At 35.8% G+C, this 14,447-nt stretch overlaps 1 protein-coding gene across 1 annotated transcript in view; it reads left to right on the top strand.

Moving 5' to 3' along the window:
- The window catches only part of MTPN (myotrophin), a 50,749-nt gene that overhangs the window by 24,938 nt on the left and 11,364 nt on the right, over positions 1 to 14,447 (top strand). Inside the window, exons 2-3 of the mRNA XM_009243259.4 lie at positions 983 to 1,096; positions 1,931 to 2,014. Coding sequence (XP_009241534.1) covers positions 983 to 1,096; positions 1,931 to 2,014 — 198 coding nt within the window. The remainder of the gene's footprint in view (positions 1 to 982; positions 1,097 to 1,930; positions 2,015 to 14,447) is intronic.

Below are 14,447 nucleotides of genomic sequence, written 5' to 3'. Positions count from 1 at the left end.
ACTGAATTAGAAACAGCATGTTGGTACAGAAAGAGAATGGGTTTAAATCTCTACTCTGTTACTAACTGAACCACAGTAAAAAGTTATTTAACCTCTTTCAGCTTTAGAGTTTTCATATATTAGATGGAGGTTTTCTCTTCTTGGGGTAGTTTGAAGATTAGAAACAATGGGTGTATCACAGTGCCAGATGTATTGCAGCTGGTCCATAGAGAAGGTAGTCATCATTTTTAGTCTCTCTTAATCTTCAGTGAATGAAAATGACTTTTTTAGACTTAAGTTCATTTTTTTGGCACTATACCTCCATTCATCACCAGGATTGTCATGTTCTTCTGAAAGCCCTGAGTTCCTTTTTTTGTAGCACTTGTATTTTGAAATTATATGTTTAATTATGTGATTATTAATATCTGCCCCTCAACCCCAGATGGTAAGCTTCATACAGTTGGGAGTCATGTCTGATTTTGCTGACCACTGTCTTCCTACTGTCTAGCACAGTGCCTGCCACACAATTGGGCTCTACTGAATGTTAAATGAAATAAATTCTTAATACCTAATACTGAAATTACATTGTGATATTGATGGTTGCCTACATCAAAGTGGGAATACTTTCTTTGAAGAATTAAAATACATGTAATATGAACTGTGTAAAATCTCAGTGCTTGAACTCACTAGTCTTTTGTGGTCACATATTGACATGCTGATTGAACTCCTTAGAAATGGAGGACAGTAATGTATTTCGTTATATTTATCATTATTGTATATTGTTTTCAGCTTAACTAATTGTGGCTTGAATTTCCATCATACTATATGTTAACTCTTGTGCAGAATTTCATTTCAAGTTTTTGGTTATTTTATTTTGCAAGAAATGTTAATTGTTTCATGAAACTCTTAACAGCTTTAAGAAAGTAAAAATATCAGGTGCTTCATTTCACTTCTTCAGTCTTCCATTCATATAAATATTGTTTTCATTTGGTTTTCTTACAAGGGAGAAGATGTCAACCGGACACTAGAAGGTGGAAGGAAGCCTCTTCATTATGCAGCAGATTGTGGGCAGCTTGAAATCCTGGAATTTCTGCTGCTGAAAGGAGCAGATATTAATGTACGTAGAGGACGTGATCATTCTTGAAAAAATTTTCTGTTAATATGCTATGGGTAATTGTTTTCTATAGATTATAAAATAGCTATTTGTAGAAACTTCATTCTAAATAAGAATACAGTCTGAAATTATGCCAAATTGCCTATAACTTAGAAATACAGTGGTGGGATTTTTAAAAATAAGCCAAAAAAGCTGACTTTTTTAAGCTGACAAAAATTGAAGGTTAGGATGTTTCCCCTGTGGCTGTTGCTTTTCAAGTTCTAAAGCTTGGGGAGTTAGCACTATCTGTGGGTAACAAATGGCTATGATGTAATACAGCACAGGACTCTGCAGTCATAGGCTAAATCTAAACTGGATTATTGGACAAAGGTCAATGGGCAAGTGGTCAGATAAGCGCAGTCATCTCCCAACTTTAGCCTTTTGTAGCTTCTGTATTTCAAGGGATGCCATGCTACCCGGCCCTTTTACCTCCTCTTTGGCTGTGTTTTACCCCTGTCTTCCCTTACTGGACCACATTGGCATTTCTACAGTTGTGGGGAATCAAGGCTTGGAGAGGCTAAATAATAGTACCACAGTAAGTGGCAGAGCCAAGATTTGAGCTGAGGTCAAAGCCCTGCTCCCTATGCTCTACTACTCTGACTCCTAAGGAAAGACATTGCTCGTGGACTTGGGTCTGTGGTAGCTCTAAGAAACTAGACACTTGACTCTGTGGATTGATTTATTTATTTATTTTGTAGAAAGGCAAGTAGGTAAATCTCGAAAGAGTTTTCTAGTTAAAACTAGAAAGTAGGAAGAAATGAAAAACAGATAAGGTTATCTCTGTTTATTATTTCATAGGCTCCAGATAAACATCATATTACTCCTCTTCTGTCTGCTGTCTATGAGGGTCATGTTTCCTGTGTGAAATTGCTTCTGTCAAAGGTGAGGTCAATTGCTAATAGTATTGCTTTTTCTATTACTGTGTTTAAGCCAAGTATTTGTTAATTTGTTTGAATTTTGTGTGGCAGCAGGGACAGAAAACTGGAAGCAATATACAAAATTGAGGTGTAGTGTTACTCAAAATAGCTGGCCCATAAACTGTTACCAGTTTGTGGTAGGTAAGGAGCTTGGGTGAATATAAATCAGCAGTCTTCTTTGTCAAGAAAATATTTTACACACACACACACACAAACCAGCTTGAAATAACCATTGTACTTGATGATATAGAAGAATGTCATTTTGGATTAGTAACACTTTGTGGACTGGCACCAGGTTCATACACCATGTTTGAGTAGCACTGGTTTGAAATGTATATGTTTCATTTTCTGGAATACATACTGAGCAAAATGGTTAGAGGTAGTTTGCTGTAAGTAAGGACTCTCCAAGTTATCTGGTTTCTTGATATGCTTGAGATAGTGGTAAATTTGGAGTTTTCCTACCTTTTTTGTCTTTGCTATTATAAGCCCTTAGATGGAGTTCAAAATCCAGACTCAGAAATTAACCATTTAGTTGCAGCCGTTCTAGCTGTATTAGATGGATCCTACAGATGTTGGAAAGCAAGAAATCTTCAGAAAATATTACCAGTTACAGTATTATCACTAGTATTTAATCCCAGCCTTGTCATTTTATGACCATACTCTGGAAAGTGTTGTTTATAATATTTCATTTGGGATCTTAAGCCCTGCTAAAAGAAGCAAGAGAAAAACAGAAATAAGTAGATGTATATAAAGCATTTTGCCACAGTGCCTAATACATAGTAAGCACTCAATAAGTAGTAGCTTTTATTATAACTAAGGCTGAAGAGGATTTTAATGCTTTGTAGTGTCAGCTTCAGTAAGATACGAAGAAAATTGGGAAAGAAGATAGCACATTTATCTCTTAACACTTTATTGACAACTATGTAAAGATATGGTTCTAAAAGCAGTTAATTTGGGTCCTCTAAATAGAGCTAGGGTTTTTTCTACCCATAGCTTCATGTTAACCACAATTACTGGATTTCTTTAAATATGTTTGTTGTTGTTTGGGTTTGGGTTATATATCAAGAGCAATTTTTATACCTTACTGATAAGAATGATGCATTTGTCCAAAAGCCAAAATAAATGGAAATATTACTCTTTGACGCTAGTGGATCCAGCATCTGTGATAGGGTGTGCTCACAAAGATTTCCAGTCACTGTCTTTCTCTTTACTGTTCATCCTTCCCCAAGATCCGTGAAAGGATTACAAAGTACCTTTGAATACTGCTAGATAATTTCATCCCTGGGAAATATTTTTGCTTACTGTATCAAAAACAGATTTGCTATTTATGAAAGATTTATATAATTTCAATATTGTATTAGTTAGGACTCTGTCTTGCAAGTAACTGAACCCAGCTCAGACAGGCTTAAACAGTAAAGAGATCTTATTAATTTATATAACTGTACAGTTGAAGCACAGCTTGACCCTGGATTTAAGACACATGTCCATGATCTGATTTTTTTATTTTTATTTTTGGTCTGTCTCAGGTCTCTTCCTTAGCATTGGCTTTATTTCCATGGCTTCAGCCTATCTGCTAGCTCTCAAAAGAAATGGAGGACTCCCTCCTTACCCTTCTTTCCCTCTTTTTCCCTGACCTTTTTTTACCCAGCGAAGGGTTTTGTTCTCTGAAAATAAAAACCTCCATGGGATCATTTTTTGCTTAGGTCCCTTGTCATTTACTAAATGAGCTGCCCTAAATGCACTCTTTCCTTCTAACCATATCTCAAACTGTAGATCAGAACAATTTTTCTTTGTGTTAGACCTCTCTGTCCTCTTGGGAAAAACAAAACAGGATATAATTTTTATGCTATAGAGAACCCAAACCATTGTTCTGTATTCCTTATTCCCAAAACATGAGGCTTCAGGTCATTGAGACCTTGTGGTTGTAAGTTTCCATTGTTAAAGAGTTGAAAACATTAAATGAGTTCCTGAAAAGTTGGCTTGATTTGCATGTACGTTAGGCCCTAAGATGTCATCCCAGAAGGTTCTCTGTGTGTGTACTGTGTTGCTAAATTAATGATTGTGAGTTGTCTTACTTTTAACTAGTTTGTTTTTTCTTTTGCTTATGCCCATTTTGTTCTTTTGTGTCTGAACCTTGACTTTTTTTAGCCAAATAAGTGACATTTGGAGATAGCTATGTTGGTAGCAGACCGTTTGTAACCATGTAGAGCTCTTGTTTTATATGAAAGAGATTTTCTTCTTTTTGAAATCAGCATAGTACATTTTAGTTCTGCTTTTTCAAAATTAATTGCTTTGATTTTATTATTGCATAAGCTTCTTTAATGGATACCCTGTAGTTTTGTTAGGCAGATTTTTTTTGAAAATTGATTATACTCTTTCAAAAATTCTTAGTTGCTAAAATAGAGCTGTTCCAGTGCATCTTTTAAAAGTTATAATCAGTGTTTATATTAAGTCTAATTTGTTCTGCCTTTTATCAAAAGTAGAATTCTTATGGATTATTATGAATTCACTTGAAAAGACTTGGTTTAAGAACTTTGCAGATTCATTGACATTTCCAATACATTATCCAGTTGATTTATCCTTAGCATAGGAAAAAAGGCAAAATAATAAACAGGGATTTAGAAACTCAGTATGATCACAACTAATAGGGGAGAAATCAGAAAAACAAACATGATTGCTAGACTATTTGAAGTCAAACTTTATATGATATGCTGTATCATTTATAATTTTTTATAAACCCAAATACTTAGGTGTTATTATCTGTCTTTTATGGATAAGGAAACCATTTATCCTAGGGTGGGCTAACTGCTTGAAAGTCAAATACAATGTAATGGAATCAAGATTTGTTCCAAGATGTAGGATTCAGCAGCCTGTGTTCTTACTATTACTTGAAATTGCCTTTCAGAAGTACTGTCAGGTCAGTTAATGAGAAATGGAACATGTACATATCTGCAGGTAAAAAGACTTGTGGCCTCATTTTTAATTGGCAAGCTGGTAAATGAGAAAAATGTAGAGATCAACAGATGGGAGGCTTCCATTTCAAAGTTTAGGTCTGAGCACATTCTGTGGTATTCCCTTTTTGCCCCCAATGACAGAGAAGATGTTTTTAAAGTGAGTTGATCAGTATCTGCTTTGGACCAGAAGAATTGGATCCATCAAACAAGAAATTATAAGGAAACCTTGAAAGACAGAAAACAGGCAGGGTAGGACCAAAGAAGAAATTCCCAAATAAGAGCAAGAGTATTGTTGAAAAGGCAAGAGCTGATCCAAGGCCACGCCCAGAGGTGCCCAGTACCCCCAAGCAACAAATGGAGTGATAAGTTGGATGCACTTCAGGAAGAAGCAAATTAAACCCAAAAGGAAAGATTGAGATGCAAGGGGAATGATAAGTAAGAAGTTAGTGTGAATTAGTATGTGAATAACTCTAAACAAATATTTAACACTGAAGTTTTTAAAAAATAAGCTAGAACCAAATAAGGTAAATAATATGAGATGATCAAAGCTTCTGGTATTTTCACCAAATCCAGAGTACCTGAGAAACATGGTAAAACTAGCAAGAAGCAGCAAGGGAAAGGAGGCAGATAATTAATGCAGGCTCAAGAAGCATCCTCGAAGAGGTAGCAGCAGCAGAGGAATGAGAGTGTGAAGAAGCTGATGTGAGTGTATGAAACAGACACTCATAATAGAAAAGTGGCAACTGACCAGTACAGCAGTCTGTGGAGAGGCCAAGCCCAATGCCTGTTTTTATCAAAACAATAATAGGCAGCCTGTATAATCATGTGTCATTTAGAATTATAATTATCTCAGTGAAATAAGGTTCCCCTTTATTTGCCCTAAAAAATCTTAACCAGGAAATTTTTGGAATGAAAAGGATATTTAAAAGGTGGTATTAAAAAGTCCTTCAGTTCAAAAGTTGGCAAACTTTTTCCTAGGCATACCACTTTTGCAAAGGCATGTCTTTGTAAACTACATGGTCACTGATGTAACATTGCCATAGACAATACATAAACGGATGGGCATGGCTGCATCCCAGTAAAACTTTATATACAAAAACAAATATCCAGGCCATAGTTTGCCAACCCCTGCTCTAGCTCATAAATAGTTTGAAATTTATAAGGCACAGCGTTTTAAAACCCTAACCCTCAGTGGTAAGATGTTGCTTCCCTAAATGCTACAAGGTGAGTGTGTATCCTTCTGGATGCTTTTATTAGACTGTGCTAGCACTTATTTTTGAAAAGATTGTTTAATGTAGCCAAACAAGACTTTATAGGACACTTATCTGGGATTTTCCCTGTTCATTACTAAACTGGTCTTTCTGATTAAAATCTTAAACACTTGAATAATAGCAAGGTTGCACAAACACATTAGAAGGGGGCTAAACATGAAATCATATTCTTAAATAGTATTAGCTGATGGACTTTCCCAAGTTCAGAATTCATTTACAGTAGTCCCCCTTTTCTGCAGTTACCCATGGTCATGGTGAGCACGTTACTAAGATACTTTGTGAGAGAGACACCACATTCCTATAACTTTTATTACAGTTAACTTTTATTAACGTTATAATTGTTCCATTTTATTATTATTGTTATTTCTTACTGTGCCTAATTTATAAATTAAACTTTATCATAGGTATGTATGTATAGTAAAAAAAACATAGTGCGGTCATGTGCCATATAATGACGTTTCAGTCAACAGTGTGCTTATGGAGATGCTGGTGTAAACAAACCTACCTCACTGCTGGTCATACATAATACTTGGTAATGACTATGTTATATGTTTATGTATTTACTATACTATGCTTTTTATTCTTATTTTAGACTAGAGTTTCTTCTACTTATTAAAAAAAAAAAGTTAATGTAAAAGAACTTCAGGCATGTCCTTCAGGAGGTATTCTAGAAAAAGGCATTTTTATCATACGAGTTGACAGCTCCATGTATTCTCTTGCCCCTGAAAATCTTCCAATGGGACAAGATATGGAGGTGGAAAAAGTGATATTGATGATCCTGACCCTGTGTAGGTCTAGGTCTAGGCTCGTGTTTGTGTGTTAGTTTTCAACAAAAAAGTTTTAAAAAATTTTTAATTAGATAAAAACTTATAGAATAAGAATATAAAGAAAATATTTTTCTACAGCTGTGCAGTGTACTTGTGTTTTAAGCTAAGCTTTATTACAAAACAGTCAAAATGTTAAAGACATTTAAAAGTTTATAAAGTAAAAAAGTTACAGTGAGCTAAGGTTAATTTATTGCTGAAAAAAGAAAATTTTTCTTATAAATTTAGTGTAGCCTAAGTATACAGTGTTTGTAAAGTCTATAGTAGTGTATAGTAATGTCCTAGGCCTTCACCTTCACTCACCACTCATCTCGCTCAGAACAACCTCCAGTCCTGCAGGCTTCATTGATGATGAGTGCCGTATACAGGTGTACCATTTTTATCTTTTATACTGTATTTTTACCATACCTTTTCTATGTTTAGATACACAAATACTTACCATCGTGTTACAGCTGCCTATAATATTCAGTACAGTAACATACTGGATATAGGTTTGTAGCCTAGGAGCAATAGGCTATAACATATATCCTACGTGTGTAGTAGGCCATACCATCTAGGTTTATGTAAGGACACTCTGTGGTGTTCACACAATGACGAAATTCCCTTGTTAAGCGACATGTGGCTGTATATATTAGGGTTCATTACTGTCTGTGGTTTCAAGGCATCCATTGGAGGTCTTGAAATATGTCTCCTACAGATAAAAGGAGACTACTGTATTTTTCACAGTTACATATAATTGGACATCTTAATCTAGTTTTGACAATTCTGTAAGAGAAATAATAGTAGTTTGCCTATAGCATTAATACACTATCATGTGGCACATTTATTTTCATTTTATTTTATTTATTTTTTTGAGACAGAGTCTCCCTCCGTGCCCCAAGCTGGAGTGCAATGGCGGGATCTCAGCTCACAGGTTCAGGCAATTCTCCTGCCTCAGCCTCCCAAGTAGCTGGGATTACCACACTCAGCTAATTTTTATATTTTTAGTAGAGACGGGGTTTTGCCATGTTGACCAGGCTGGTCTCAAACTCCTGACCTCAGGTGATCTGCCTGCCTCGGCCTCCCAAAGTGCTGGGATTACAGGCGTGGGCCACCACGCCTCATGTTGCACATTTCTAATATTAACATAATACATGTAATATTGAAGATTATATTTTCTGTAATACTCATTAAAATTCCATATAATGTACATAATTCCTTATAATTTTAATAACGAATTTTAAGAAGTTCAGTATTCCTAATCCTAAGGAATACTATTTCTAAATAATCAACTATGGGGTATTGTGGGGAAATATCCTAAATATTTACTACTTTTATCAATCGTTTAAAGATGTTATATTTGCTATAATTTAGAATTTAGACAGATAAGCTTTCAGTCATTTATGCTGGTGTGTTTACACTCCATGCCTTACATGGTATATACTGCTATTAAAAATGACCTCTCAATCGCCTATAGAAATATGAATTCTTATAAATAGAAAAAGTTGTACCCCAGCATGAGAGAATCAAAATCCCATGAGTTGAGAATTTAATGAAAGTTTCAAAACATTGTAATTTTATTCTTAGATTACAAAAATAAGCTGACAGCATACTTAATTTGTTATTATAAGCTATCATTTTGTTACTAGTGATATTTAGCATACTGAGCTATACCTGAGAGGAGAAAGCCCAAAAGAACTGCTTTTTTGTTTTCCTTTTTTTCTCTGCTTCTGTGTCAAAAGAATTTATCTCCTCAGGAAGCCAACTCTAATCTTACAACAACGACTATATATAATATACCACTGATGGTTATGCAACACTAATTTTAGTGACTCAGCTGCTTCAGACCACTCTGTAAGTTAACTATTCCTGGCTTGAGAAGAAAGGTATACTCAACTGCATTCTTATTTAAAGGAAGTCAAAATGTTTTATGTTTTATGTATAATTGCTATAGAGATTTAAAAATACTGAAATTCAGTCTGCTGAGGAAATAGAAAAAACCGTCTTGTCTGGTAACATTCATGTTTTTGATAAATGTATTTTCTGTGCTTTTTCTTTTTAATCACGCAGCCAGTTAGTAAAACTTGAATATCCCTCTCAAGTATGAGCATTGTTGACTCCTCAGGGAAGTGTCTGTGGTGCAGAATGTGCTACTTGAATTGGGAATCAAATGTGTAAGATATAAGGGCTGAAAGTCAGCCCTTTTCAGCATAAGCAAATTGGTGTGCCCGCAGGCAGAACAAATATTTACTTGAATTACTATTTGTTACTTGAATTACTACATACCTCCAATAAAATCTGAATAGCTTCAGATATTCCCCCACTCACATTTTAGGATTATTTGGAACCCCAAAATTCTGTTCCATATAACATGGTCAAGTTGGGTTTCAAAAAAGTTTTAGGACTGGTCTTCCTCAAAGAGCTCAGCAGTGCCTTACTGAATTGTCTTATTTTTAAGAAACTGTGTCATAAAGGGCCTACCAGAGTGATATATCTACAAGATTTACCCCATAAATAACTGAAGAACCAATTGTTAGACTGTTTTGTAGGTTTCACAAATCTCATACACAAGTATACCCACGGTGTAAGTTCATTGTCGTTAACTATTTAGCTCTTTTAGACTACAGCACATCATTTTAGCTTCTGTTAGTGATCTATGCTATGTGCTGGGGTGCCACACACCTACACACACACAAGTTTAGTTCTCAGTTCTGCTTCTTAATAACTCTGTGGGTTTGAGCAAGTTTCTTAATATCTCAGCCTAAGCTTTCTCTTCTGTAACATAGGCCTGTATTTATCACATAGAGTTGATATGAGGATAAAATAGCTCACAGTTAGATGACATTTCCTATGTACAAGTACAGTTTTGAGGGCTTTGTGTATATTAACTTATTTAATCACCACAGTAGTCTTATAAAGTAAGTATATTTTTTATCCATTTTACCATTGGGGAAACAGAGGCACAAAATGATTTAGGAAATTTGCCCAGCATCACACAATAAGAAGGGGAGTTGGAATTCAAATCCAGTCAATTTTGCTCTAGAGCCTGTGTCTGTAACCATTACATTATACTGCCTCTCAGTATAGCAAGTACTCAAGTGAGATAATGTGTATAAGCCACTCGCTGAAATGCCGAGCACATCATGAATTCTCAGCAAGTACGAAGACTTTAGGATTGATGTGCTTCTCAGGAAAGGAAAGGCTTTGCTGTAGGAGTGAGGGTTCCCTGAAGAAAAACTTTATGAGAAGAACTTTGTTTCAAGTGTGGACATACTTTTTTGTCTGAAACTTAGGATGTACCACCTCTTAAGTAATATAACAGCGGCAGGGCACAGTAGCTCATGCCTGTAATCCCAGCACTTTGGGAGGCCGAGGCGGGTGGATCACCTGAGGTCAGGAGTTCGAGACCAGCCTGGCCAACATGGTTAAACCCCATCTCTACTAAAAATGCAAAAAAAAATTAGCCAGGTATGGTGGCAGGTGCCTGTAATCCCAGCTACTCAGGAGGCTGAGGCAGGAGAATAGCTTGAACCCGGGAGGTGGAGTTTGTAGTGAGCTGAGATCATGCCATTGCACTCCAGCCTGGGCAACAAAAATGAAACTCCGTCTCAAAAAAAAAAAGTAATATAACAGCTCAATATGTGACTGTCCTTGAAGAGGAGTAATTTGAAGGCTCACTTGTGCTTTAACCCATCCTATTTCCATGATGAATTTTTCTCTGAAACCTTGAAATGATCTTTCTATTCATGTTAAATATGATTGCTATAGTGATATTAAAGTCATATTTTTACTAGGGGTACCATAAGAACAAATCCAAGACCATTATATATGCAACTGAAAATGAACTATAGTTAACTGTGTTCAAATAAGGAATAAAACGAAACATAAAATGTCTTATTGCTCACGTGTGTATGAGTCTCATTTGTTAGTTTTTGTCATTTGAGTAAGTTTGAGCCACTTCTTGGAAAACTTGAAGTACCTGCCTCTTTAGATTTTAATTGACATTTTAAGAATTGAATTTTTGGAAAAGTTAAAGAGATTAGACAACAGCATCAACACTTAGCCCACTTGGTAAATTAAAGTTCTCAACAAATGCTTTGGTTCATATGACATTCCCCATTGCATACTTAGCACGTTGTTGGAGAAGCAGAGTGGTGCAGATAGAGGAGCTTGGCAATGAAGTTAGTAAACCTAGATTTAAGGCCTGGTTCTGTAACTTCATAGCTAGTAAATCACTTGACATCTGAACTCAGTGGGTTTAATAGTATTCATACCCCAGGATTATTCTAAGAATCAAAGAAGGTAATGGTCTTTCCTATTTTTAGTACTTGCCACACTATGAAATATATGAGAACTAGTCTCTGATTCTCCCTAATGCCCTAGAACAGTGGGCAACAAACATTTTCTATTAAGGGCCAGGTAGTAAACATTTGGGGCTTTCTGTGCCTTATGGTCTCCATTACAGCTTCTCATCTCTGCTACTGTGATGCAAAAGCAGCCATAAGCAACATGTAAATGAATGAGCCTAGCTATGTTCCAGTAACATTTTATTTACCAAAGCTATATCTGCCACTTAACAGAAACTCAGTAAAGATTCACGGAATGGACTTGTGAATTGAGTGTCTATGAAAAGATGCTGTGGTGTCAGAGTGCGCAACAGATGACATGTCGTATGTGTGCCATCCCACAGTTCTTTCATTTTCTGTAAGATAAAAATAAGCTGCAGATATCTAAAGGTAATAAATTCCAAAATCTAGTCTTGTCCCTAACATTTTGGGGGGAGAGGCCATGGGTAATTTTCAGCTAAATGTGGTATAGAATACAAAATTTGGAGTCAGATGGTTCTAGTTTTCGTATTTGTTGACTGACCTTGGGCAAGTTTCTTAACTGAGCTTGAGAGCCTGTCTACAAAATGGAGTTAACAATGCCTACTTCAGTGGACTGCTGTGAGAAAAATGTAGTTACATATTTTTACTGTTACATTAAAAACTCAAAACTGCTACGAAAAATGTAAGGGAGGTAACAATCACTGTGTTTTGTATTATATTAAGACCTTATAGGGTATCCAGAAATTGTCTTTACTCTGTCTCCTGTATCAATATGTAAATTAAATATGAAATTAAATGTGCTATGAAATCATACTGCACCAGTAGATAAAACTGCAAAGTATGTATAATTGTAGGTATTTGAATAATTTTTAATGTCACTAAATACCAAATCCATTTTTAGTAGTTTCCGAAATTGAATCATATGTTTAAGTTCTATGGTAATGGTAATATTTAAGTATATATTTAAACAGTGTAAGGTTTTCAGATTCTGAACATTTTCTCATAGTACCATGGAGCTACAAACAGTTGCCTCAAATCATGAGATAATGGAGTTCTTTGTGAGTATAGTACAGTTTCTCAAGACTGTTCTAAAATGCATATAAATTGATTCAAAATAATTGACAGTATTCTTTCTAATGATATAGTAGTACGTACTTAGACAAGATAGTATTTTTTAAAAAATAATTTTTCCTTTTAATTTGGATGCTTGTGTTCACTAAGGGTAATATTTCTGTTACTATGACCCAGATGTGAATTTTTTTCATTTAATATTTATTGAGCATCTGCTGGCTACCAGGCATTATCCTAGGTATTAAAGCCACAGGGACAAATACAACAGGACCCCTTCCTTCATGGAGCTCAGCCTAATTTGGGGAAGATGTACCTGTTAATGGTTAATTACAGACTGTGGTAAGTTCCCTAAGAAAGGTGGAGTTCAGCCATGAGTAACAAAAACCCTTACTACAATGATCTAAACAAGAAAGTCTGAAGGTGTGCAGTCCAAGGCTAAGTGACTGCCTCCACTGTGTATGTTGTTGATAACCCACACTGGGCACCCGCCGCATTTTCCCCAATCCTTATGGTCACAAGATAACTACTGAACCGCCAGGCATTGTGTCTGTTGACAACAGGAAGAGGGGGGAAAGAGCTAAGGCCAAAAGTAGGTCAGATAGTCAGTCACCTGTAGCTTTAAGGGAGTCTGAGGATTTCATTTATTTTCAGCCTCTGTAGTAGAGGAAAGCAAAGAAGAGCAGGTTGGAAGTGGGTTGTGTCAGATGCTGAGTGAGCTACAGTATTGACCTGTGATCTCCAGGGCACCAGCTGCCTGGGAAATCCCAGCAGGCTTCACAGAGAATCTAACAATTGAATGAGAGGTAATTGGGTGGTTCCAGGGAAAGAACAAAGAATGTCTTTGATCCTTTACGTTTTTCCAAGTCTTCATGAGACATTTAATATCAAAAGGAAGTACACACTGTATTCATTTAAATACTGGGGATATAGGACTTAACAAGGTAAACAGATCCTCCCCTCTTGGACACCTCATTTTCTAGAGGGAAGACAGAGTAACACCTCATTTTCTAGAGGGAAGACAGAGTAAACAGGTATATAAATAAATGTAACTTAATTTCAGGTAGTAACAAGTACTGTGGGGGGGAGAAAAAAGCCTTTATAAGGGTAAAAAATAACTATTTTGGATAGAAAATTTCTTAAGGGTATTATATACTTTTCTCTTAAGCAGAGTAACAAGACATGATGATTTCCTTGAAGACTTAGCGGCATCCAACCCTCGGGGGTCTGTTGAAGTTTTGGTTAATTGTCCTTACACTAGCTAAGCTTTAGCCGGGCTCAGTCTTGGTTTCTTTCTTAGTATAGTCATGTCAAGCTCTTGTCGGATGTTACTGTTGTTAGTGTGACCGTCTTCAGTAGGCCTTCTCTCCTTTCTATTTTCTGTTTCTGATTTGATTTTGACTGAGAAAGTCTGTGTTTGAAATAAAAATTTCTCAGTGAGGACATCAGCATGCTTCTATGGAATGATAAAGAGCTTGAACTCTGTAAAGCTGTTTCAGTGGCTTTTTAAAGTTTTATATTCACTTCCTGTCAGTTCAAATCAACAGAAGGTTGCTAGAATCCTGACCTGATAAGTATCTGTCATAAAATGTTAAACTAGAAACATTGCCAATATTCCTTGAATTGCCTTTAATCCTCAACTGCAGTCTTAGTCCTTTCAGACATTCGTTTTGTATTTGATTCTAAATTGCTTTCTTTCCAAAGTGAATTGACCATTCAAAACCATGGTTGCTAAAGAAAATTTTCTGAAGTAATTGGTTATATTCCAAGGGGGAAGGGTATGTGTGTGTTTATCTATGTGTATATGTAGATAGGTAAGTCCATATGCATATATAGAGATAACACACAGTTTGCCCTCCATAGCCATAGGTTTTGCATCCATGGATTCAACCACAGATCAAAAATAGATTCAGAAAAATAAATTAATAGCACAATAATTAAAAATAATATAAATTAAAAAGCAATACAGTATAA

This window comes from Pongo abelii, chromosome 6, assembly GCF_028885655.2.
Source record: "Pongo abelii isolate AG06213 chromosome 6, NHGRI_mPonAbe1-v2.0_pri, whole genome shotgun sequence".
In the NCBI taxonomy this organism is placed as follows: domain Eukaryota; kingdom Metazoa; phylum Chordata; class Mammalia; order Primates; family Hominidae; genus Pongo; species Pongo abelii.
The sequence above is the reverse complement of the archived record's forward strand: the minus strand, read 5'-3'. Positions and strand labels throughout refer to the sequence as shown.